Source organism: Protobothrops mucrosquamatus, unplaced genomic scaffold, assembly GCF_001527695.2.
Source record: "Protobothrops mucrosquamatus isolate PMUCROS unplaced genomic scaffold, P.Mucros_1.0 scaffold415, whole genome shotgun sequence".
NCBI classification, from domain to species: domain Eukaryota; kingdom Metazoa; phylum Chordata; class Lepidosauria; order Squamata; family Viperidae; genus Protobothrops; species Protobothrops mucrosquamatus.
In genome coordinates, this window is record NW_015386744.1 from 349,240 (window position 1) to 374,018 (window position 24,779).

Here is a 24,779-nt window from a genome sequence, read left to right on the forward strand (position 1 = left end):
ATACAAATCCTTCCATCAGGTGACATCTCATAACCCTCATTGCAAAGGCATCTGAAGGACCCAACCGTGTTAACACATTGGCCATTTCTGCACAAATGTCCATTTCCAGTGGCACATTCATCAACATCTAAAAGGATATGACAACAAAAAGAAAAGAAAAGAAGTGAGGAAAAGGACAGGTAGTTAAAAAGGCGGGAATGGAAGCAAATAAAAATAAAAAAAGTAACTGCCTTTTACCAAAAATATGATTTCCACCAATTGCACAAGGCTGAATCCAATCAGACTGATTTAACATCTCCAATTCTCCACAAGCTGCTTGTGACTCATGAGAAACTCTTATTCCAAACCAAAATGGCTGAATTCAATCTAGGGCATAGCCTGTTCAGTCATCAGGAATCTTAACTGAGATAACTATATTCAAAGAACCCCACAAGGTAGATTTTTCCTACTTCTGTTACAACATCCTCTAGAACAGGGGTCTTCAAACTTGGCCCTTTTATGATTTGTGGATTTCAACTCCCAGAATTCCTCAGCCAGGCTGGCTAAGGAATTCTGGGAGTTGGTCCACAAGTCATAAAAGAGTCAAGTTTGAAGACCCCTGTTCTAGAACAATGTTTCTCAATCTTGGCAGATTGAAGATGGATGGACTTCAATTCCCAGCTGGCCGGGGAATTCTGGGAGTTGAAGTCCAACCATCTTCAAGCTTCCAAGGTTGAGAAATACTGCTCTAGAGCAAGGTCCTCCAACCCTCATGGACCAGGGCATGCCAGAAACCGGTCTACACAAACAAGCAAAGCCCCATCCACAGGATAGAGGCAGCACATGAAACGACGTCCCCTCTGATTTGTGGAAAAAACTCTGTCCACGCAACTGATCCCCGGTGCCCAAAAGGTTGGGGGGCACTGCTCTATCATCCTCTAGATGATAGAACTGGTTACTGTTACAAACTCTGAATATTTCTTACCATAAATTCCTGTTTAAATTCATGATCTATGGTTTCTTTCCAATTCCTTGATATTGGGATTGGCCATTTTTTTTGCTTTAGGACTCCATTCATAGGAAGAATTTATTTAGCTTCCTGTTGTGTATGATGAAAATCCACAACACCAGAGAATGCCCTTTGCTTCGTATCAAACAATTTCAGGATGGCATGTGGTTTAGGGACGTAGCTGTCAGCAAGGAGTTGCACTTAACTTCTTCTAAATATTCATTATTATTTATTATTACTCAGATCATTCCTATGTACACACAGTGGGCTCCAAATTACTTGCTAAAATAAATTGGCCTACACTAAACCTTCCTCCTACACTGTAGGTCATTTTGATTGTACTCGAATTTAAATGTTTAAAATGTTTTTTTTATTGTTTTAATGGTTTTTACTATTTTTACCATTTCAATTGTAATGTATGTTTTTGAACTGTGAGCCGTCCAGATTTGTTTACTGAGAAGGGCGGCTATAGAATCAAATAAATAAATATGGTCAGCTAGTAAATTTCAGCTGCACAACTGAAACGGTTCCTTACCTATGCAGTCATTATTGTGGGAGAGGATGAATCCGACGTGACAACGGCAGTTGAAAGAGCCAACTGTGTTTCTACACGTGCCATTACCACAAGGCTCTCTTTCACATTCGTTAATATCTGTGAACAGAGTAAGAAATTCCCAATGTTTCATGTATATCGTTCACAACTCAAAAGAAATACAAATCAGCTAACTAGCATGAATCCAGTTGGATACGTTGGTTTATCAGACACAACAAGCATGGTTTTGCAAAACAAACAAACAAAATGTCCCGTGCTATTTATCAGTTACACGGAAAGATGCATCCATCCATACTGTTATTAAGAGGGAGAAACTGGATTAACCAAAATCTAGAACAGGAGAGGCATAGATCAAGGGCTCTGCCTCACAATGAAAGCTACAAACGAGTGATGAAAACTGAGATGAAGGGATCTGACCAAGTCTAAAATTTATGAAATCACCGTCCTGAAAGAAATATGAAAAACATTAGTAATTCTTCTGCAGACATGATTTTTTGGGACATGACTATCCATTCTTTCGTCTATGGATATGCAAGGTCTCAGGGGAAGAACAAGATTATTTTGTTTTTGAACGCATCTGTTACAAGCTTGCTAACTTACAAAATATAACAGTTTAAAACTGATTTAAAACCAAGAATCAGAATAATCAGAAAGAGAAGTTTGGAAAAACTAACAACTGTTCAAAAAACCAAAACACGACACAAGGAGTCCGTCACCTACTCTGACTCAAGACATGGGATAGACCTAGATTCTCAAGCAGAGATGGGCAACTATGGCGACCTTATGACCTATGGACCAATTCCCAGAATTCCTGAGCTAGCCATGCTCTGGGATTTGAAGTCCTCAAGTCACAAAGTTGCCATAGTTCTTCTCTAATCTAAAGACTCATTTAAATAGGATCAACTAGGAGCTACAGGTACCCATATTACGTCTGTAAAATGACCCACAATTAACACTGCCTTTCTGTTATTCGCAAGGCTAAAAATATAAATACATACATACCCAAACACATAGTTTCATCTTCATTGGTTTTGAATCCTGTGTGGCAACGGCAGGTATAACCTCCTTCACGGTCTATGCAATCGCCATGGCTACAAATATTGGGTATCTCTACACACTCATTGCGATCTGAAATCATAGAAAGCTTAAAATTTTCAGAATTTTTCAGCAAGAGAATGACAGGGGGAAAAAAACCCCAGCTTCGCATACCTCTTCAACCTTTCCAAACATGAAAACCTGACTTACTTATTTCTTAACAGGAACACAAAGCACTAAATTAGTTTTAAATTTTGGAGAAAACGATGACGAGTTGAAGTAGAAGAATTTGGCACGCAAATAGTTCCTCTTAAAGCATTGTAAGGAAAAATTAATGCAATCTTAACAGTACAATGGAGTAAAAATCTAAACAAGTTCAACCTATTGTATCTTTCGGTACGAGTGTGACTTAAAATGACACACTTATCAAGCTGGTAATATTGCATTTTATTTTCCTTTCCTGAGCAAAATTCAGGGAAATAAAGTCTCTGCCAACAGATATTAAGGTACATTGTTGGCTGTATCAGCTTTTGACCTGGAGCTTCCTGTTCCTATTGCAGGGAAGAAGTTTACAGAATTATTATTTTTAACAAGATGCTAAATCACCCTAAAGAATCCAAATCTTTCAATCTCAAAGTGAACATCTATTTCTGCGTCTACACCCTTTTCCTGCAAAAATTGCAGATCTATAGGAAAAAGGTGCTCTTCTCTCAAATACAGCTAAGAAAATGTCCACAAAAATACTACCACTACTATATATACCAGACAGACACGTGGTCCACAATACGCCTCACATCCTTATTGTGGAAAAGAAAAAAAGTCTGGTTCATTGAAATTGCAATATCAGATGATGCACAAATTGAAGAGAAACAGCTAGAAAAAATAACAAAATACTACGACCAGCAAATTGAAGCTGAGCAATTGTGGAGGAAGAAATCAATGGCTGTACCAATAATAATAGAAGCTCAGTACTCAAAGGGCTGCCTAGATACATGGAAATTTTGAACTTATTAGACCTGAATATCCTGACATTGTAAAAAAAAACAAACCACTCTATTCGGAGCTGCCTATATACTCAGATGCCATCTTAATTAACATTTAGGTCCTTAGTTAGGACACGAACTGTTAAGTTTTTACTAGTCCCAGAGTGTGAATCAAACTGAAGATTAACCATGATAAAAATAATAGAAGTATTAGAATTCCTTATGAATAGGTGATCAATGAATTCTAATTTGAGTTTAATTATGGGGAATTTTAATTATTGTTATGGCTTTCGGTTGATGTTTAATTGTTGTTAGTTACTTAGTCACAGAGACAGAGAGAAAGAGGGAGAGCTGTGAAACTAAATTTGCCCTTTAAAACAAATAGGCGAAAATCAATTTTTAAATATATAGTACTGAAACACTTTGAGGTTGGTGGTTTAAATCAGGCACTCACATTGCTGCAGAGATAAAAATTACTACAGTATGTTTATATGAAGAGCATGTTTAAATCTGGGTATTCTACACTTAGCAAAAAAACACACAAAACACTGGCATCTGTTATGCTGAGGAAAGACTGCATTCTCTTTGGCTAAGTTGTGACTGAATTTTTCAGTCTAAGAAAATATAAACATTGCAAAGTTTCTTTGGCATCTTTGTGAGTGGAAAAAAAAACAATTTATAGACTCAAGGTCAAAATAACATGGCATTGCATTTTTTTAAAAAAACCGAGTTTTAATGCAGCTTTTGTGCTTGTGTGCATTTTAAAAGAAGTATCCCTATTCCAGCAATCAATTGGCATACTTACCTATTTTACAATATTGTACAATAGCATTAGTACTTACCAACACATCGGCCGACAGATGTAAATCGATAACCGGGTTTACAATCACAACGGAAGCTCCCTGGTGTATTCACACAATCTGCATTTTGAGAACAAACTGGTCCATTGTGGCATTCGTCTATATCTATTGGACGTAATTAAAAAAAATATATCTTAGAATTGGTATTAGAGATTAAGGCTGTGCATTATTTCTGATTCATTTCAGAAGGAAGACTTTGAATTTGAATTAAATCAGACATTAATCAGAATACAGGTGGAAGGGACCTTGGAGCTCTTCTAGTCCAACCCCCTACTCAAGCAGGAGACCCTATATACCATTTCATACATACATACGTACACACATATTGCGCAGCTCCTAAAGGAGAACTTATGTTGCAACCATACAGTTCCAGGAGGAGGTGAATTTTAATGAACTGCAGATAGACGCTATGAACCGAATCCAAAATATAGCTCAGCAATATTAGCAAGGATGTAATGGAATTATCTGACTCTGGGAATAAATGTGATAATTTTGCACAATATTCTAGTCATAAACATCTGTGCTTTCCTTCCATATAATACAGTGGTTCTCAACCTTTTTAATGCCGCGACCCCCATCCGGTCGTAAGTCGAGGACTAAACTGGTCGTATGTCGAGGACTAAACCGGTCGTATGTCGAGGACTAAACCGGTCGTAAGTTGAGGACTACCCAGCCAGTCGTAAGTCGAGGACTTTCCCTGCCCAGGAACGCCGCGCATGCGTGCTTCCGCCCCCTGCGCCGGCCGAGGCATAGCTGGCAAGTGGCAGAGACGGAGCAGGCCGACCACCAGCTGGCCCAGCCCAAGGGAGGTAAGGCACCCGCCAGAAAAGGGGAAAAAAATGGTGGACAAAAAAAATGGCGGACAGCCTTGCTTGGCGACCCCCGTGAAATGGTCGATCGACCCCAAATGGGGTCGCGACCCATAGGTTGAGAACTGCTGATATAATATGATAAATGGAGAGTAGCACCCGTCTTTGGCCAACAAGCATTCTGAATCAGGATCAGAAGAATCAAAAAGCTCTCGCCTTAAGATACTGCTACACCTCGACTTACGAGGAGTTTAACAACAGACTGACGTTATGACCGTGCTGCAGAAAGAAACTTGTTTTAGCAATAGCAATAGCACTTAGATTTATATACTGCTTTATAATGCTTTACAGCCCTCTCTGAGCGGTTTACAGAATCAGAGTCTGAGATCTCACTTTACCAACCTCCGAAGGATGGAAGGCTGAGTCAATCTTGAGCTGGTCAGGATTGAAGTCCTGGCAGTGGGCAGAGTTAGCTTGCAATACTGAACTCTAACCACTGTTCCACCATGGCTCTTGCATATTATGACCAACACTGCACCCCCACAGCCATGTGATTGTAACTGTAAAATGCTTGGCCCCTGGCCCCTCTTTATGACAGTTGCAGTGTCCTGCAGTCACGTAATCATGATTGGTGATCTTCCTAGCCAGCGTCAGACAGTCGAAGTCAACAGGGGAAGCTGAATTCATTTAATGACTACATGATTCATTTAATAACCATGGTAAAAATGCTCATAAAGTCAGATCCATGATGGCTAGCTTAGCAACCGCGACACTTAGCGACCAAAATTCCGGTCCCAATTTTCATCGTGAGTCGAGGACCGCCTGTACTTATTGATAAATGGGGTGCTACAGCACAAATACGCAGTTTCCCAAAATGAGACTCTCTGAGAATCCAGCCTCCTTGGTGGCAAGCAGTGTTATTTCCATCTGTACCTACCGCAGGTGATTCTGAGCGAAAGCTTCTTACCTTCGCAGATCAGTAGCTTGTCATTGTAAAAGAATCCACCTGAACATTCACATCGGAAGCTGCCAGGCATGTTTATGCAAATTCCATTCTCACATACACCTGGGATCTCACGACACTCATCAATATCTGCATCAAGAGACAACAGAGGTACAAATGTTCAAAACAATACTTTTACCTAATTATGCCCCCCAGACGATCCTTTTCTTAAAAAATAAATACATCTCAAAATATTTCTCTTAAGCGACGAATGTATTGCTAACAGTTCTGCCTCCTCTATCACGTACTAGTCTGGTTTGTTCCTCATTTGAATAAAAAAAGAGAAGAGAAGAGAAGAGAAGAGAACAGAAGAGAAGAGAAGAGAAGAGAAGAGAAGAGAAGAGAACAGAAGAGAAGAGAAGAGAAGAGAAGAGAAGAGAAGAGAAGAGAAGAGGAATTCTGTCTATGAATATTGTTGGCTTCCTTCCCATGAATTCCTCCGTTTTCCCACTAGGGTTGAGATTTGTGAACTATTTCCCCACTTATACTGTGTGAAAAATATTCCCTCTCAAGCTTCCCCCACACACACACTCTGTCAAAGTGCACACAAACAAAAAGCCTTCCCACCCTGGCCTCCAACACAATGCCCTCAGGAACCGATGTGAAAGGTTAGATAAAAATCTTTAAAAAGAAAAGACGCCCAGCATTTTTCCAACCCAGAGCGGATTGTCAGCCGTTTGAGAATCTTTCCACCTATGCTGGGTGTTTATTGACATTGATTATAACATCCTGCAAACTTTCTACTGCCTGTATCCCAAGCCGGGGGATCATAGAGGCCAACGATGAGGACCCAACAAGGAGAAGGGGTGGGCTGGCCTAGGCTGGCAACCATCCACATGAAGGCTGGGCCCTCCTGCATTGTTTAGTCTTCAGAATTTCCTGAGAAAAGACAAAAATATACCTTCCTTCTCTCTACAAGGATGAAAAATAAAACGTGTTATAGAATGTAGCTCACCAACGGGTAGTCCTGTAAAAATGTCTATAAAGTAACCAGGCCTTTGACTTCCACAGAGACTTGAAAACTCATCTAAAATGATAAAAAAGAGAGGAAGAATTCCATGTGAATTTTTAAAAAAAAAATCCACAGAAGTAAAATCACAATTCTGCTTCTCCAGACAACTTGATTGATTGAATTGAACTGAACTGTTTAATGTACTTCTTAGATGCATCTATTTATGTTTATATAATAAAATCATGATTAGGTTCCCGCTCTTCAATATCTTTTTTTTAAGAGACCAATATGGCTATTGGCAATAGGGTAGGGTAGGTTCTGAGTGATGGGTCCAAGATCACCAAGTGATCTCCTGGTTGGACAGACAACAACTCTTTAATGGCATTGAAACAATTCAAGTGACACTAATAGTTGTTTTAGCTATATGGCTACCATCTGTGGCTGAGCTAATTTTGCAAGCACTAGGCAAGGTCAGTGAGCAGATATAAGCCCAAAAGGAAGCATATCAAATACAACTTCCAACTGTCTAGGAAAAACTAAACAACACCCCCCCCCAATAAGGATTAAATAAATTATGTTCATCCCTTCTGTCTGAATTGATCTTTCCATTACAAGTTTAGCCTTGGTAAATCCGTGGCACCATACGAAGTGCGGGCCAATCAGTACCAATTCACAAAATCCCAAATATGTATTGAAAGGTTTCCACTGCAACTGTACTTTTAACCCAAACTTTGCATCTCTGATCTACATCCATCCATTGGTAGCCCATAAGGTTTATTTACACTACTTACATATTCACTGAGGATGTTACTTACTTTGGTAATGAAACGTCTGTAAGAAAACCACCATGCTCCGAGAGCAACAGGGGCACCACAGGTCAGCCCTGAGCTACAAATATTCTATCAGTTATAGGTTCACAATATGCACAATCGCCTTCAGAATCGTATCAGAGCCATGCACACTGTATAAAACCTGCTACATAAATTTGATTGGTAAATGCAGTGTTTTTTTTGGTCATAGAACTCACTGGAACGGAGTTCCGGCACCTTTTTTTGACAGATTTTCCAAGTTTTAAAAGTAACTTTTGAAAATTTGATGTTTGGTCCACATGGACTTGAATCGCCCTGTCGAGCGTAGCAGGTCGGCGGCAAAATCATTAAAATGGTGCATGCAGGCTGCTTGCGTGTCGAGTCCAATGCATGCGTACTTCGTCCAGCTACTCGGCTTGGGGCACTGCTCGGCTTGTGATTAGTCATGTGGTTGCACGCTGAGTGCTTACTGCGGGCGATGACCATTATGTTTCGTTACACAATTGACGTGTGTGAGTGTGTGTACAGTGATTGACTACGTGTGAAAGGTAAATAAAGGATTAACAAGATGTGAGTTCCGGCACCTTTTTTCTTACAAAAAAAGCACTGGGTAAATGAATTACTAAAGTGGACAGTGGTATTCTGTTGGAAGGGCATAACAGCTATGTTCTCTCTTGTCCCCCCCCCCCTTTAATCACAGTACGAACCAGTGCTTGGGATGGGACACTGTTCACAAGGTCTGTTCCAGGCTCGTCCAATATTGTAAGAACAGCAACACATTTTTTTGGTCATGTTAAAAAGCAGCTCCCCATCACAAGTTTGATTGTCAGCATTGTAGTTCCTGTAGCAGAGGCTTCTCCTCATATCTGCAACGAGGGAGAAGAAGCATGTCAGCAGTCCACCACCACCATCATCATCATCAATCATCACAAAGCCTCTTATCCTCCTTCCTTCCTCATGAACTCCAGTCATAATAAAATTCATTGGTTAAGAGGAAGGAAGTTCACATCTCTTGAAACGTAGCTTTGCCTGTTGGGTGAAATCCGTCTCAAGCTTGCAACATACATTGTACCTGCAAATGTCTACCTTAAAAAAGATTCTGTGTGAATGTGTGTTCCCAATTCATTTAATAAAGCAGAGGAGGAAAACAAATTACAGGTAGTTCTCTGTTTACATATGGTTATGATGCGGTTCTGAAGTTCCATTCGGGGTCACGTGACCACATGTCAGGCACTGATCCTCATTTCGGCCATTTGCAGCATCCCATATTTCCATGATCACATTTCCGCCTTGCCAAAAATTAGCATTTACTTCTGGTTTTCAGCAAAGCCCGTGATGATCCATTGACTCGTTTAACAGCCGACTGTTCACTTACTGACTATTCCAAAAAATTGGGTTGGTCATGTTGGTGATCTGATTTAAGACTGTCCTGTCTTACAACCATGAGATTGTAACCATAAGATTATAAGTTGAGAACTAACTAATTTGATAGATTCAGCCATCCCTAAATGCAATTAGGAACAGAAGAATCGGCTAGATGAAATAGTCTATCTGGATGGTCTTGAATCAAAGTTTGCATATAAAAAAAATGACCAATGAGTGCACAGAAAACATCTCAAAGTCACTGTGACATCAAACTGCCTTAGGCTAGGCTCCTCAGTCAGTTGTTGACTAGATATACTGAAGAAGTGAAGCTTGAAACACAGAAAAATCTAACTAGTGGGATACAATCTGCTGAGAAGATCTTCTATGCAACCTCTCCCCGCCCCCTTCCACAAACAAATGCACAGAACCCACATAGAGTAATGTTCTTCCATAACTGCAGCTAGCTTAATCTCGGTACGTTATATGCAAAAAAAAAATTTTTTTTAGGAAATTACTCCATTTGTACTCCAGTTTTGTTTTCCATTTGTACTCCATTTTTTTTTTCAACATCAAGAATCTTGGTTGAGCCCTCCTTTAGAGACCAAACAAGATAGCTTTATGAGTCAGTCCTGTGTGAGAAGTCACCTCTTCTCTTTAACTTGTTTTTCTGTTAAGTGAAGCTGTCTCCACTACTCTCAGGCTGCAAATTTAACAGTGACTGTAAAGTTACATCATCATCTATGGAAAAATGTGTTGCTTGCAGAATCATCCAAAATCCCACGAATGTCATTTGGATTTCCTAATTATGAAATGTGGAGCATGTTCTTCAAGGGGCCTCAAAACCTTGGCAGAAGAACACAGGCTAGTGTCCGTCCGCCCTTTCGTTAAAATCTTGCTCCATTTATGATTTCATATCCTTCTGGAAAAATATTGGAAGATGATGCCACATGGTTTTGGCTTAGCTTTGCTTATGCATGTTGAGTTCATTTGAGTTTGGAATTTCAAAAGAAAAAAAGAAAAATTAAGCAGAACGGTAAGGCTAAAATACCATGCGCTGAATCGGAAGGTAAATCCTGAAATAACAAAAGTTGTGCATTACAGTTTGCATCTTGAATTAACTTCTTTTTACCTGACTGTACTTCCTTAACACAAGGATTTTCCAGAGTTACGTAAGATGCAATTTCCACAAATCGGACTTTGCAAAACACAGGAGCTGCAATGCTTGCATCTTTGTACATGCACAAACACGGCAGCTGGTGATTTCATGTGCACAAAAATGGTGCCAAAGAAATTTCCAACATACGAGAGTCCTTATAATAAAACCTGGAGTCAACTTTCAGCCCTTCTCACTACTTTGGGGGTAAGCAGCTGGATAATATGATCCTACCTGAGCTACGTTTACATAAAAAAAAAAAACTAGCCATCTCCTTGCCTCTCTCTGCTCTCTCTGCTTAGGGCAGTGATGGCGAACCTTTTAGAAACCGAGTGCCCAAACTGCAACCCAAAACCCACTTATGGATCGTCGAGTGCCGGGTGGATGTGGCCCATTGGCTGGGCGTGGCCAATTGGGTGGGCATGGCCAATTGGGTGGGCGTGGCTGCAGTGGTAACGGCAGACTGGGTGGGACTAAAAAGTTCAATCAATCAATTCCAACTTTGCAAGATCTTTTTTTCCCCCACGAGAAGGTGAAATTGACTGAACCTTTTTTTTTTTTTTGCACACATCGGCGGAGGCCTAAAGCGAAAAGGTTTTATAAAACCCAGCTGAAGGCCTAGGACTGGGGTGTGCCCACAGAGAAGGCTCTGAGTGCCGCCTCTGGCACCCGTGCCATAGGTTCGCCACCACTGGCTTAGGGAATCAGCATGATTTGTTTCAGAGGATTTTTTTCCCCTCCTTTCATTGGATTAAATATAAACAGTAAACAATTTTTTAATCTGGAAAAAGAAATGGAGGCAATCTTACCCATACAATTATTTCCACCGTTGACTTGCAGATAATCCGGAGGACAAATACAAGTGAAATTTCCAATGGTGTTGTAGCAGGTTCCAGGGCCACAAATACCAACTATGTCACATTCATTAACATCTGCAAGGAAAGCACAAAGCTGGTGGTTTAGAGTGATAACAGAGAAAGAAAGAGGGAAAGAGAGAAAGATTTGTTGTAGCTAAAGACTGTCTCTTGTCCAAGTCCATGTTAGCTGACAATCATTTACTACCGAGACATATGCTTAAGAGACATCTTTGTTAGTTACTTTACTGCTGAATCCAGTTCTGGCATTAAAAGTAAGACAGGAGTTTGGATATTTTGTCACTGTTGTTTAGGACCTACTGAAAGCAAAGTCTAGCTGGACTGGGATTTGTTTAGAATACCTCAAGATTTAAGCTACTGTTTAAAGCAGGGTTTCTCAACCTTGTCAACTTTAAAACAGGTGGATTTCAACTTTCAAAATTCCCCAGTCAGCTACTGCTGGCTGGGGAATTCTAAGAAGTTGAAATCCACCTGTATTAAAATTGCCAAAGTTGAGAAACACTGGCTTAAAGTGAGTTGCATATGGGTAAAATGGACTAATAAATCTATATTCCCAAATTAATGGGAATAATCATCATCATTTGTCGTTCACCTTTAAAGCATTTCTAGTACTAACAGAAGAGTTGCATTGTATAGAAAGAAACTATACCGATAAGATCCTAAGTAAAGGAAGTGTAAAAGTGTAAAATCTGTAATAGATAAAGAAAGCAAAAAAGATTAAGAAAAGTAATATGCAGGAATGATTGAAGATTGCTTGTAAAGTTCAGTGGATATTTCACACCAACTTTTAATTAACTAACATTAATTCTGCTTCTATAGTTCAGCATGCTTCTAATATATCTTGGAGAAGTATTGCATTCTTTGAAGGAGGCTATTTTTAACCCCTCTGTGAACTTGTGTTATGTGTTGATGGCTACACTTTTGTTGGACAGAAATTGGCTGAGTCAAGAGGAGGAGTCAAGCAGAGAATTAGTCTAGAATCTTTACATAGGCACAAGAGGGCAAGGTCTGACCTTTCTTGAATACCATTGAACCTTATCAAGTCTGGCCCAGGTACAAACTGCCAATCTGAGAAGATTCTTGTGAAATAGACATTGACTAATAAAGTAGCTAATTGAACTCTACATGTGTGAACTTGGTTGTTCACCCCTGATAACTTCTCGAGGAGAAAGTGAGTGGGGCCAGAGCTAATTTTGGAAGTAGATTTGCTAGAATCCCCAATAAACAACAACACATTTGTGACTCTCTTACCATCGCATACTCGTGTCTCTTCATTCAGTAGGTATCCAGACGGACACTGACACTGAAAGCTACCAAATGAATTGATGCACTTTCCTCCTTGACAAAGTCCAGGCAGTTCTTGACATTCATCGATATCTGTCCAGATAAAATGAGCATCTTGTTAGCACATTAAACCAACAAAGCTTAGCTAAGAGTAATCAGTGTAGTATTATGATGTCTAGAGAAAGAGCACAAGTGGACATTACCCTCCAAAATGACTGTAATGGGATTGGGTCGAAATCCTTCTCCTCCTGGACATAACAGCTTGTATTCAGCTGAAAGGAGAAACCAATGTTATTAATATGACATTTTTGCTTTGCAAAAAAAAAAAAAAAGTAGGATCACTACAGTCTTTTTCTCCTTTCAGCATGCTTCTTCCAATCCTGAGTCCTTCAAACTGAAGATTCCATGAATGAAAACAAGCATTACCCCTACATAACACATTCATGAGATATACACACAGCTTCTGCTCAATTCACTTCACGCCCCCAAATTAAATTTGCCATTCTTATTTTCAAATACATCTTTTTGTTGTTGTTGTTGTTTCAAAGTCAGCAGATTTTCCTTATAGGAGATGACAAAGGCTGAGCCCGAGGGAGGGGTCAAACATGTCATCCGTCTTGAGCCCCTTCGTGCCCACAAAATATCTAAGTCCAGGCTACCTTGAATTCCACTGACTCTTATCTACCGCCAATTTGCTTTAACCGTTAGTGGTTTGGATTATTATACAGAGCCTTAGAGTGCAATCAGCCTGTAGCCACTGGAACCACCTTGCTTCCTGATTTATTGATTTATAGTTCTCCTATAAATAAACTATCTCCATGTAATTCTGGTCATATTCTGTCTCTTAGGAAGCAAGCAGTTGAAAGCGTAAATCAGCTCTAATTTTGCCCTTTTCCATCTCACTTACTTGAATTCACAGCCGGACACTGTTCACAAGGAATGCCCCAAGCTTTACCAAGAGAACAACAGCAAGAAGCCTTGGAAACACCAATGCCAATTTCATTACTGCAAGCTGTATCGCCATTATCACCTCGAGGTTTAATTTCCAAATAACAGAATCCAGAGCGTGTATCTAAAGAAGGAAAGTAGCAGATGCGCAAACATTATCAATCCATAAAAATACAGAATAAAAGAACAGTTCCCATATAAGCCGTGAGGCGGGCACTTCTTTGACATTCCTGTTCACGCATTGCTCAATTCATCAGACGCTTCTCAACTTCTGACAAACTTTTTAAATTACTAATTGTCAGGTGTATGTTTTTATTTCAAGAGCCAAACCATGTATTTATTGCCTCTTCCCAAAATATTGCTATCATTTACTTATTTGTTAACCTTGTAGACCACCGATTCATCTAGATTTAGAGCAGCTTACCACCACATTACTTACCCACACAGCCAACACGAGTTGGATTCAGCTCAAAATCTGGGGGACATTCACAAGTGTAACTGCCTGCGATGTTTTGGCAAGTGCCACTGATACATGTTGTGGGATCTGCACATTCATTGATATCTGCACAGAGAGAAAAAAGGCAACATTAATCTACAAGTCAGCAAAAGTCCCTAGTGCTCATTTAATAAGGACGCTAACTCACATTCTGATCACATTCAGGAATGTTCAATTTAACTACTTTATGGATAGTAGAGACTTTAGAACAGCAAGCTTAATTTGATACCTGGTGAGTTTTATCTTCTTTGTATTAAAAAAGAGTCAAGAATGTAAAATAATATACCATTGGCAAAAAGCACAAAAATAGATTTTAAGAAAGCTTTAAACATATTGGAGCTGGTTGGCTATAAGAAATATTTAAAAAAATAAAATAATAACTAGGAAAGCTTACTTGGGAAGTGGCTGAAAGTGTCCAAGAAACTTCTGGGCAATGCCCAGTTTGGCCAAATTCACTAGCTAAATAACTAAAGTCCTACTAAGCTCCAAAGTACAATGTTTAAGGTTTCTGAAATGTATTTAAATACAAGAGGGGAAAAAAATCAACTCTAGCTGCTCAGACGTTTTTCCTGAAACAGTGGAAACATGTTTTTGGTGGCTTATATGAGCAACGATTATACCAAAGTTAAGACAGGTATTAAATTGACCAAACTATTAAGTTACCTGTGCAGTTACCGCCACTTCTGTCCAGCTCATATCCTGTCTCACATTGACATCGGAAGAAGCCAGGAAGATTGTGACAGGTTCCAAAGACGCAGATGTTGGAAAGAGAGCACTCATCAATATCTGTAATGAGACAGTTGAGAAGAAATAGGAGATGGTTAAATTTATGTTGACCTAAGCAAGAATTGAAAGTCACAGCATGAGCATATCTGGGACCATTTTCCTTTTGTGAAAATGACAAAAGCAGCTGCATTGGTTCCCCCCTTTGTGCACATGTGGGCAACATCGTAACACAGTGTTTCTCAACCTTGGCAACTTTAAGAGGGGTGGACTTCAATTCCCAGAGTTCTCCAGCCAGCCTTGCTGGCTGGGGAATTCTGAGAGTTGAAATCCACCCTTCTTAAAGTTGCCAAGGTTGAGAAACACTGTCATAACACATATGCGAAAGGCTGTGGACGTAGGTCACCATGATGCAACACTGCATCTTTCATTCTGCTCTTCCTGCTGACTCTGAAACATCGAATTAGATATCCAGTTAAAAACAAAAGCAGATTGAGTGCAGGATTTTCTTCTTTGTTAACTACAAATCTCTACAAATTTAGTCACTACGAAGCCCATCCCTCTCCTCTCTGGTGCCTCATTCCCTTTCTCCCGCTGACTTTCGCCCCTAACAGTTATGATTTTAATCTTCTTTAATTTTCTATGAGAAAGGGTTTTTAACCAAAGAATCTGAAGGAAATTAACTGATGCTCTGTGGGAGTAGCAGGGAGTGTCTTTAGTCTTTCCAACTGCAACAGTTGTGCTAATCTCGCAACTTATTTCCCTTGTTGGAGACATTGAGAATTAAGAATTACTTCTGCCTTTTCGCAGACCCACCCAATATACACTTTTTGGTCATGACCAAATATTTTTGTTCAGATACAAGTTGCAGCATACAAAAGGATCGATCTTTACGGCCAACTGTTTATCTCAATATCATACAACATTTTTCCTTCATGCTTTTACAAGAATTATGTCTTGATATATATCTATGACATGCTATTATTCTTGGCAATTAAAATGCAAAATTAACATAACCACGAAGATGAACAATGCCAAAAGTGATACTCAGTTACAGTATCTCTGTAACTCTATGCTGTCTCAGGAAAAACCTCGGGTTTAGTACAGTTTTTAATCATATTTTAATCTGTGAAGTTTTAATGTTTCAATTTTTTTTACTTGTTTTATCACTTGTAACCCGCCCAAAGTGACATGGGCAGCATAAAAATTTAATAAATTTAATAAATAGAAAGGCAGCTTTACTTGGAACAGCTTACATCCTGTGACAATATCTGTATCACCATCCAACATCCACATCTACCCATCACAAGTCTTTGAGAAGGACTCCATAAGAATGAATTCAAGAGAGGTTGGACTTCGTTCACTTGTGGCTATGTAAAGATTCTAGGCTGATCCCTCTTTTGACTCCACCCCCAGGTTCTGCCACTCCTTCTTCTACATTTCCTGAGCTTGGAGAAACTAGATTGATACTAAATTGGATTTTCCCCCTTGCTTCCGCATGTTAACTACAAGATTGGTCTAGCTGATGTCTTTATCTTTTCATTTCCTTGAAGGCTTGAAAAATCTTGGCTTACAATAGTTCATTCAATGGCCGTTCGAAGTTACAACAGCACTGAAAAAAAACTGACTTACCACTAGTTGACAAAAATGTCAAATCCAGTCTGAACATCTCACTGACTGTGCGATGAACAATAATTGCCAATGATGTTGTTCACAATGGGATGGTAGCATCTACATTTTGTGAGTGGACTGTGAGAGTTTAGCTACCTTTTGCTTTTCAACCTCTATTCCAGGGGTCTCCACCTTGGCAACTTTAAGACTTATGGACTTCAACTCCCAGAATTCCTCAACCAGCATGGCTGGCTCAGGAATTGTGGGAATTGAAGTCCACAAGTCTTAAAGTTGCCAAGGTTGGAGACCCCTACTCTATTCTACTTCTTGGCTGTCTCCTGCAATATTTTCTAAGGCTGGATGTCTTTTGTATGGATAGATGATAAGAGGGTAGAAAGGAAAGATCGAAAATTAAAATCTGCTCTTCAAAGACAAAATCTTGACTTCAAATTCTAAGAAGACAAACCAAGAGGGCTGTAGCCCAAGTGACATTATTTAACTGCTTTATTTACTCACTTACCTTCACAAGCTTTTCCATCAATGCTTGGCAAAAATCCCATATCACACTCACAACGGTAACCCCCGGGAGCATTTAGGCACTGGCCATTTTCACAGAGGTTGACATTTTCAGAACATTCGTCAATGTCTAAAAAAGTGAAAGGAGTCACATTAGTTGAAAATGCATTCTATTTCTATGCAAATAGCTAATAGGGGTTAAGAGTTTTATATGAAATATATGGGGGTAGGAAGGATTGCTACTTATAAAGATGCGAAGCAATGTCCAATAACAGGGCCAACATGTAGCTTAATATGGAACACTTTTATAAAAAGTATAGCATATCCTCTGAAAGTCAAAATAATTTGGAGCTAAAATTGGAAAATAAGATCTGTTACTGTTATGCAAAACTTAGTAACTAACACCAGTCATAAACATTTTGTTATCATTAATGCATTATACGGAGAAAATCAGATCTTGTTTAAAATTTGATGATATATTTTATCTGCCAAAAAGAAAAAAGGTTTAGAAAAATCCATGCTTTACATGCTTAAAGTCCCAGGTACAAAATCAGTTTCTCCAGGGTTGCTTTGTTTTAAGATTAATAGCAATAGCCCTTAGACTTATATACCGCTTTATAGTATTTTAAAGTGTTTTCTAACTGGTTTATAGAGTCAACATATTGCCCACAATAACCTGGGTCCTAATTTTACTGACCTCAGAAAGATGGAAGGCTGAGTCAAGCTTGAGCAGATTAGGATCAAACTCCTGGCTGTGGGCAGAGTTAGCCTGCAATACTGCATTCTAACCACCAGGGCTTAGCATATAATGTGAAAATATTCTGTTATCCCTTTAAGGGATATTCTGTTATCCCTTAAAGCACCACCCATCTCTAAAAGCTCACCTGTACAGGTGAACCCAGTCCCAGTATATCCTTCTTTACATAAGCAACGATATGATCCCGCTGTGTTCTTGCAATCAGCATGTGGACTGCACTGGTGTGTGGCATTGGCGCATTCATCCAGATCTGAACAGGACAAAAAACTGCATTAATAAGAGAAACATTCCCAGTTACCTATGGAAAGATAATGTATACACAAGATAAAAAAGAAAACAGTTTAAAAAATAGATAAAGTAAGAAACTGTCCCAATCACTCCAACACAAACGATGGTACAGAATGATACGCAAACGTTATACTGAGTGTACCAAGAATTTAAACCCAAGGAGCAGCTAGTGGAAATAGATTCAATATAAATAAATGCTACTATGCTGCCTATTACTTTGCAAATCATTATAAATAAAAACTGGGTTGAATTGTTTATATTCTCGAAAGGAAAGCAGAAGTAATTTTAGATTACTTCAAAAGGATAAAATGATTGTTTTAAAAACATTTGGGGAATGATACAAGAACTCTGAAGAAGCATGACTTTCTTTTCTATACGTTTTCAAGAAAAAGTTAGGTAAACATCTGTAAAAGGCAACATATATGTATATTTGGACGCCCAGGTTTGGATCTGATGCTTAAAGAGTCACTTTTAGATAACAAATATATCTTTCATTCCATGGGAAAGGGATGTTAAGTCTATGAAGCTGTTTAATTATGATTTATTTCAGTAATTATTAAAGACTGGCTCAGATCATGCATGCATGGAAGGAAGGAAGGAGGAAGAGTTTTCCAAACTCACCTACACATTTGGTCCCGTCTCCAAGCCAGCCCGGTTTGCAGCTACATTTAAAGCTACCAGCTGTGTTTGTACAAATAGCATTCCGGTCACAGTTGTCAGCCCCAATTTCACACTCATTTATATCTGTGGAAAGAATGGACAAAAATATAAACTTCAATGCACGTATGCTTCCTCCTTTATGTAAATATCTCAGGGACAAAGGTTTTTCCCCCTCCCAATCCTTGATTTCTTGATTGTGTGGGAAGAAGCAGGCGAATTTGTGAGTGCAGATACGAGGAAGAATTGTATCTACAACAGCGAAGAAGATCCCTCCAAAGAAGATCCCTCCATTTATTACACGGATATCCTGCCTTTCCTTCAGGAGCCCAACGAAGCATACATAGCACTCACACCCTCATTTCTCCCCATAACAAGCACCCCATGAGAAGAGTTGGGCTGAAAGACAGAAGGCATCTGGTGAGTTTTCATGGCTGTGGGTAGACTTGAAGCTGCCATTCCCCAGTGCCTACCACCATCTCTTGCACCACAATGGCTTTGACTGGTACGTTGGTGATTTACCATTCTGTTAGCTTATTGGCATTCTTTCAACGGTAGCATATTTAAACCCATATTATCAGACAAATGGCTGCATGGCGGCTTAGACGCTGGGCTTGTTGGCTGGAAAGCCGGCAGCCCAGGTTTGAGACCCCGGTGCCATGCGACAGGGTGAGCCCCCGTCCTCACCCCAGCTCCTGTCAACCTAACAGTTCTAAAGCATGCAAATGTGAGTAGTTAAATAGGTACCACTTCAGCTGGAAGGAAACAGCGCTCTGTGACATCATGCTAGCCACATGACAGCAGAAATGTCTTCAGACAGTGCTGGCTCAACGGCCTTGAAAAGGAGATGAGCAACTACTAGCAGAGTAAAATCCGCAGGGACACCTTTACCTTTTACTATCAGACATACACTAGGTGGCTATCTAAATGTGGAGATAAGCTGCCTGATATTATAAGAAGATTTTCACACAGTAACCACAATCTTGCACAAAACTGGTCGTTCGTAATACTTCTGGTCTTATTTTACAATTTTACGATCCCCTGAGAATTCAAATGAAAGGATGTGATAACCTGATTCCTCAGCTCTGTCTGTCTCCAGATGGAACAAGTGAAACCATGGGGGTGGGGGGCTGTGAAGAGCCCACACAACAGTGAAAGAAAACTTGACAGATCTCTCACCAACAATTGTCCATCCCATTCTCTTGACAGCCACTCTGTCTTATTTGGCAGACCTGTTTTTATTGAGAAGTGTATGGATCTGGTTTCACTGAAGGGCTAAGAGGAATTTAACAGTGGTGGGTTTTTTTCCCCAAACAGCCGATTTGCTCTCTTGATTGTTCCAATCCAAATAAAAACTTATTTCAACTCCCCAGTGTTACAAACAGAAAATCTTTTGTTGGCTGTCTGGTCTCCAAGATTTTGGTACTATCTCCATGAAATAAGCTGCCACTCAGCATGACTGAAAATACCCAAAACTGACTCCCAAAAAGAGCAACATATTCATTGAATTAACTCAAGGCCCCAAAAAAAGAGGAGGGGGGGGAGAGACGTGGTGTCAAGACTATATAAACATTTTCTCTATCGGCTCTTTCTCCGCCAATCTTGTTTTTCAACAAACTTTTCCTTTGAGTATGAAGCTATAGTTAGCCAAAGAAAACAAATATTCCAGTCTAAGGCAGTGCTTACAGCCCAGCTTTTTTTTTACTTCTTGCTTTACTACTAGAACAAATGTCTTCTTATCTATTTAAGCAACTTCCATTAACATGATGTAAACAGTTTGCTGTGTTTTTCTGGCCACTTGACGTCATGCTAAAAGGAGGTGTCCGTTGCCTGAATCACTGCTTTTGGTCATAATTCCACCCATTTTAAGAACGCTTAAAGGTGGATATACAAAACTGAGTTTGGACACTAGAGACATTTTAATCTAAAAAAAATATGTAGGCAATTGTATCTTTTTCCCTATGGGAAACCCAGCTGGGGAGGGGCAGTGTTTTGAGCAGAAAAAAATATTTCAGAGGAAAATGTTAAGAAACCACACACCTTCTTCATATGCAGTCTTTTATTTGAGTCAGCAGTCAGCTGTGTTTTACTGAACCACAGGAGCAAAGATGCAACTTACAAGAAAGAATTGTGTATAAGCTTGTTAGTACTTCTGCAGAAACTGTGAAGTGTTTTACGGACACACACACAGACACACAGCCCCCATGTGAAGCAGACTCTGATCTTCTAAGAGCACAACCTCATACTCATGAACATGACACACACACACACACACACACACTGATCCTGTTGGCACAAATATTTAATTGGATAAAAGGAGGGTGTCATGCAAACATTCTCATTTGCAGAATCTGAAGAGAGGCTAGGACTATCACCATTAAAATCATTTTGGATGAACTGTCTGAGGGAATAATTCTTTTTCCCACTTCTGAAACTGAGACGTCTCAGAGAGGTTGTGCAAAAATGAGACTTCTCTAACTTCTTAGTCTCTTGCTTATATTTTGCTCCCCGAGGCCATGTGAGACTGGAGTAAAAAGGGAACAAAGAGGATGGAGTAATCAAACATGAAGAATGGTTGCAAGAGTTGGGTATATCCAGTCTAGTGAAAAGAAGAACTAGGGGCGACATGATAGCAGTCTTCAAATATCTCAGGGGTTACCACAAAGAAGATGGGGTCAAACTCTTCTCCAAAGCACCTGAAGGCAGGACAGGAAGCAACGGATGGAAACTAATCAAAGAGATAAGCAACCTGGAACTAAGGAGGAATTTCCTGACAGCAAGAACAGTTAACCAGTGGAACCACCTGCCTCCAGAAGCGGTGAATGCTCCAACACTGGAGGCTTTTAAGAAGAGACTGGACAGCCATTTGTCTGAAATAGTATAGGGTTTCCTGCCTGAGCAGGGGGTTGGACTAGATGACCTCCAAGGTCCCTTCCAACTCTTTTATTCTGTTCAATCTCTCCATTCTAACCATGATAATGTCAATCCCAGAGATGACACTGCAGATATTTTGCCACTCTGACCAGGAGGAAAAAAATCCCCACAAAGTGCCAACTTTTCAGTTTTCTTTGCTGCGATTGGGATTCTTGGGAAATGACCGCTTCCTAAATGACTGATTAATCAGTTACCTAGAGCAGGGGTAGGCAACCTGGGCTCTTTTATGACTCGTGGACTTCAACTCCCAGAATTCCTGAGCCAGCATGGCTCAGCTTGGAAACCTCTCCCTTTCCCCTCAGCATGGCTGGCTCAGGGATTCTGGGAGTTGAAGTCCACGAGTCATAAAAGAGCCAAGGTTGCCTACCCCTGGCCTAGAGGATCAAATGACTTGGTTCAATCATGTGGTCTTAACATCATTTGGGGTGTTGCTGTCCTGTACCTTCTGTGGGACTCCTAGCTGGGGAGGGATCTGTCTTGGCTTGAAGAGATTTATTTAACAGATGTTGTTTTGTAGCCAAGCCAAAAAAAAGCAGTCTCTGCCAAATGTTATCCTTTAACATACAGCCTGAAAAACCTTGGGAAGGATGGATAAATGAATACTCTTTAGGAAAGGACTATTCAAAAGGCTCAATTGCTGGATAAAATGAGTAGGTCCCAAGCTGGGGGGGAAAGAATCCTTCTCTGAGAGTTTGGGAATGGCTGCCAGAAAAGCTATCCTTAGATGGCTTTTCTAGGATATTATTAAAAGAGTTAGACTTGAGGTCATTTTGAATGTACTTTGCATCATTTCCATTAGGTGTCTCACAAAGAGCCAATAACTTGATGAGGGTGACAGTTCGTTCTCCGAGCTTGAGGGTTACTTTCCAAATGTTTCGTTACCAGTTCTAATGAGTTCTGAGTCTCTGAGATCTTAAAGCAGACCTCTAAGGTCATGATCCAATTTCGGGAACTCAACAAAGAAGAGTTGGGAAGACTGGTAAGACTTCAGATGTACTTAGCAGAATAAGAGAGTAGGACAGGACCGTTGAGGTCTTCTAGTCCAACCCCCTGCTCAAGCAGGAGACCCTATACCAGTGATGGCGAACCTTTTAGAGACCGAGTGCCCAAACTGCAACCCAAAACCCATTTATGCATTGTCGGATGCCGGGTGGGTGTGGCCCATTGGGTGGGTGTGGCCCATTGGGTGGGCGTGGCTGCGGTGGGAACGGCAGACTGGGACTAAAAAGTTCAATCAATCAATTCCAACTTTGCAAGATCTTTTTTTTCCCGCGAGAAGTTGAAATGGACTGATTGACTGAACCTTTTTTTTTTTGTACACGACGGCGGTGGCCTAAAGCGAAAAGGTTTTATAAAACCCAGCTAAAGGCCTAGGACTGGGGCGACGGCGCGCGTGCCCACAGAGAGGGCTCTGAGTGCCGCCTCTGGCACCCGTGCCATAGGTTCGCCACCACTGCCCTATACCATTCCAGACAAGCGGCTGTCCCATCTCTTCTTAAAGGCCTGCAGTGATGGAGCACCCACAACCTCTGAAGGCAACTTTTGTTCCACTGATTAATTGTTCTCAGTGTTTGGAAGTTTCTCCTTAGTTCTAGGTTGCTTCTCTCCTTGATTAGTTTCCATCCGTTGCTTCTTGTTCTGCCTTAATACAAGGCATTAGAAAACTCAGCTGACATACAAGCTAGACTTGAAGCACACTTTTCCTAACAGTTCTTTCAACTTCCTGCTCCCCGCCTCTTCCTTGTATTCTTAATTCCTGCAAGATGCACATACCTTAGCTGACCTACACCACTTTCCATTTCAGATAATTGAACATGACAGCATGAATGCAGCCCAGATAGCTTGTCATAAGTAATGTATATCGTTTGCAAAAAAGTATTTCCCTAAACTTGGCCCACGTACGTATTAAGAATGGAAGCACAAAAAAAAGGAAAGAAAGAAAGAAACAAAAAGATTAACATCTGCGTGGAATGTAAATGCATGTCGATGGGTGGATCATGCACTCAGGAAAACGACCGGGGGGGGGGGGGGGGGGCGTGGATTGAGAAGGAAAAACTTGTTTACTTGTTAAAATGGAAACAACCAGTAATGACAAGGGGCATGAAATATGTAGAGGCGACTTCAACTAAACTCCCAGAATCTTATGCAATTGTTTCATGAAAGAAAGAGCTTGTGTGTGAACATTTTTGCAATTCTTAAAAGTAGAGCTGAACATTTTGGCACAGCAGCAAGAAAGAAGGAATCCATTCCCTTCGGTCAAGCAATTCAACACAAGGGTTCACTCTTTAAAATATTTAACACCATGTTTTTTGGGGGGTGGTCTCCTGTTAGGGAATCGGAAACCAAGTTCTTGGCGCTTTTTCGGAGCATGGAAACAGGCTGTGGACATGTTGCTTTATGACATTGGAGCAAAGGAATTTGGACGACTGGGATAAAAGCATGATCTCTCCCTTCCACTGTGGGCTTTTCCAAGGGCAGCTGCAAATATTGTGTTCATGTTCAGACGAGCACTAAAAGGAGCACCCATGCACACACACTGAGACAGCAGCAAAATGTGAACACAATATTCAAATAATTGCATTTATTTATCAGACTTTTTATACTGCTGGCAACCATTTAGGATTGCAATGAAAGTAAAAAAATACCAAGAGTAGCCTCAACAATCATAACTGGCAATGATTAAAAATCCTTGTGGTTAATCTCCTCCACTCAAAGATTGCAGAGCAGCTTGGGGTGACAGGTGGCAAGCTTAGATGTCTCAAAGCAAGGTGTAATTTGGAATTACAGAAATAAAGACTGTATTGCAGAAATAAGGACTATCTCAATAGAAGGAAAATGGATGTGTTGAATAACTGATTAATTAAGAAGGTGGCTGTTAGCAAGTCTTAGATGCCTCAAAGAAAGGGATAATTTGCAATAACAGAAATTAAAATGGATTGGAAAAATAAAGTTCTTGGTGGACGGAAAATGGGCAATATGTTGAATAACTGATTCATTAAGAAGGCAGCTGGTGGCAGATTTCTTAGATGCCTCAAAGTAAGGGATAAGTTGCAATAACAGAAATGAGGATGTATTGCAGAAATAAAGACCCCAGTAGAAGGAAACTAGACAATGGGTTGAATAACTGAGTTTCAACTATCAAAGGCAAAATCTGTGTCTTTTGCAATCCAATTCTTCTTA

General features: G+C 40.1%; 1 protein-coding gene across 1 annotated transcript in view; it reads right to left on the reverse strand.

The window, feature by feature from the left end:
- FBN1 (fibrillin 1) overlaps window positions 1-24,779 on the reverse strand; it is a 149,130-nt gene that overhangs the window by 27,538 nt on the left and 96,813 nt on the right. The window contains exons 31-46 of the mRNA XM_029284183.1: window positions 18,630-18,752; window positions 17,848-17,970; window positions 16,968-17,093; window positions 14,777-14,899; window positions 14,057-14,179; window positions 13,577-13,741; window positions 12,873-12,941; window positions 12,637-12,762; window positions 11,320-11,442; window positions 8,700-8,858; window positions 7,187-7,258; window positions 6,196-6,321; window positions 4,402-4,524; window positions 2,544-2,669; window positions 1,524-1,640; window positions 1-127 (exon numbers count right to left, since the gene is read on the reverse strand). Coding sequence (XP_029140016.1) covers window positions 1-127; window positions 1,524-1,640; window positions 2,544-2,669; window positions 4,402-4,524; window positions 6,196-6,321; window positions 7,187-7,258; window positions 8,700-8,858; window positions 11,320-11,442; window positions 12,637-12,762; window positions 12,873-12,941; window positions 13,577-13,741; window positions 14,057-14,179; window positions 14,777-14,899; window positions 16,968-17,093; window positions 17,848-17,970; window positions 18,630-18,752 — 1,951 coding nt within the window. The remainder of the gene's footprint in view (window positions 128-1,523; window positions 1,641-2,543; window positions 2,670-4,401; window positions 4,525-6,195; window positions 6,322-7,186; window positions 7,259-8,699; window positions 8,859-11,319; window positions 11,443-12,636; window positions 12,763-12,872; window positions 12,942-13,576; window positions 13,742-14,056; window positions 14,180-14,776; window positions 14,900-16,967; window positions 17,094-17,847; window positions 17,971-18,629; window positions 18,753-24,779) is intronic.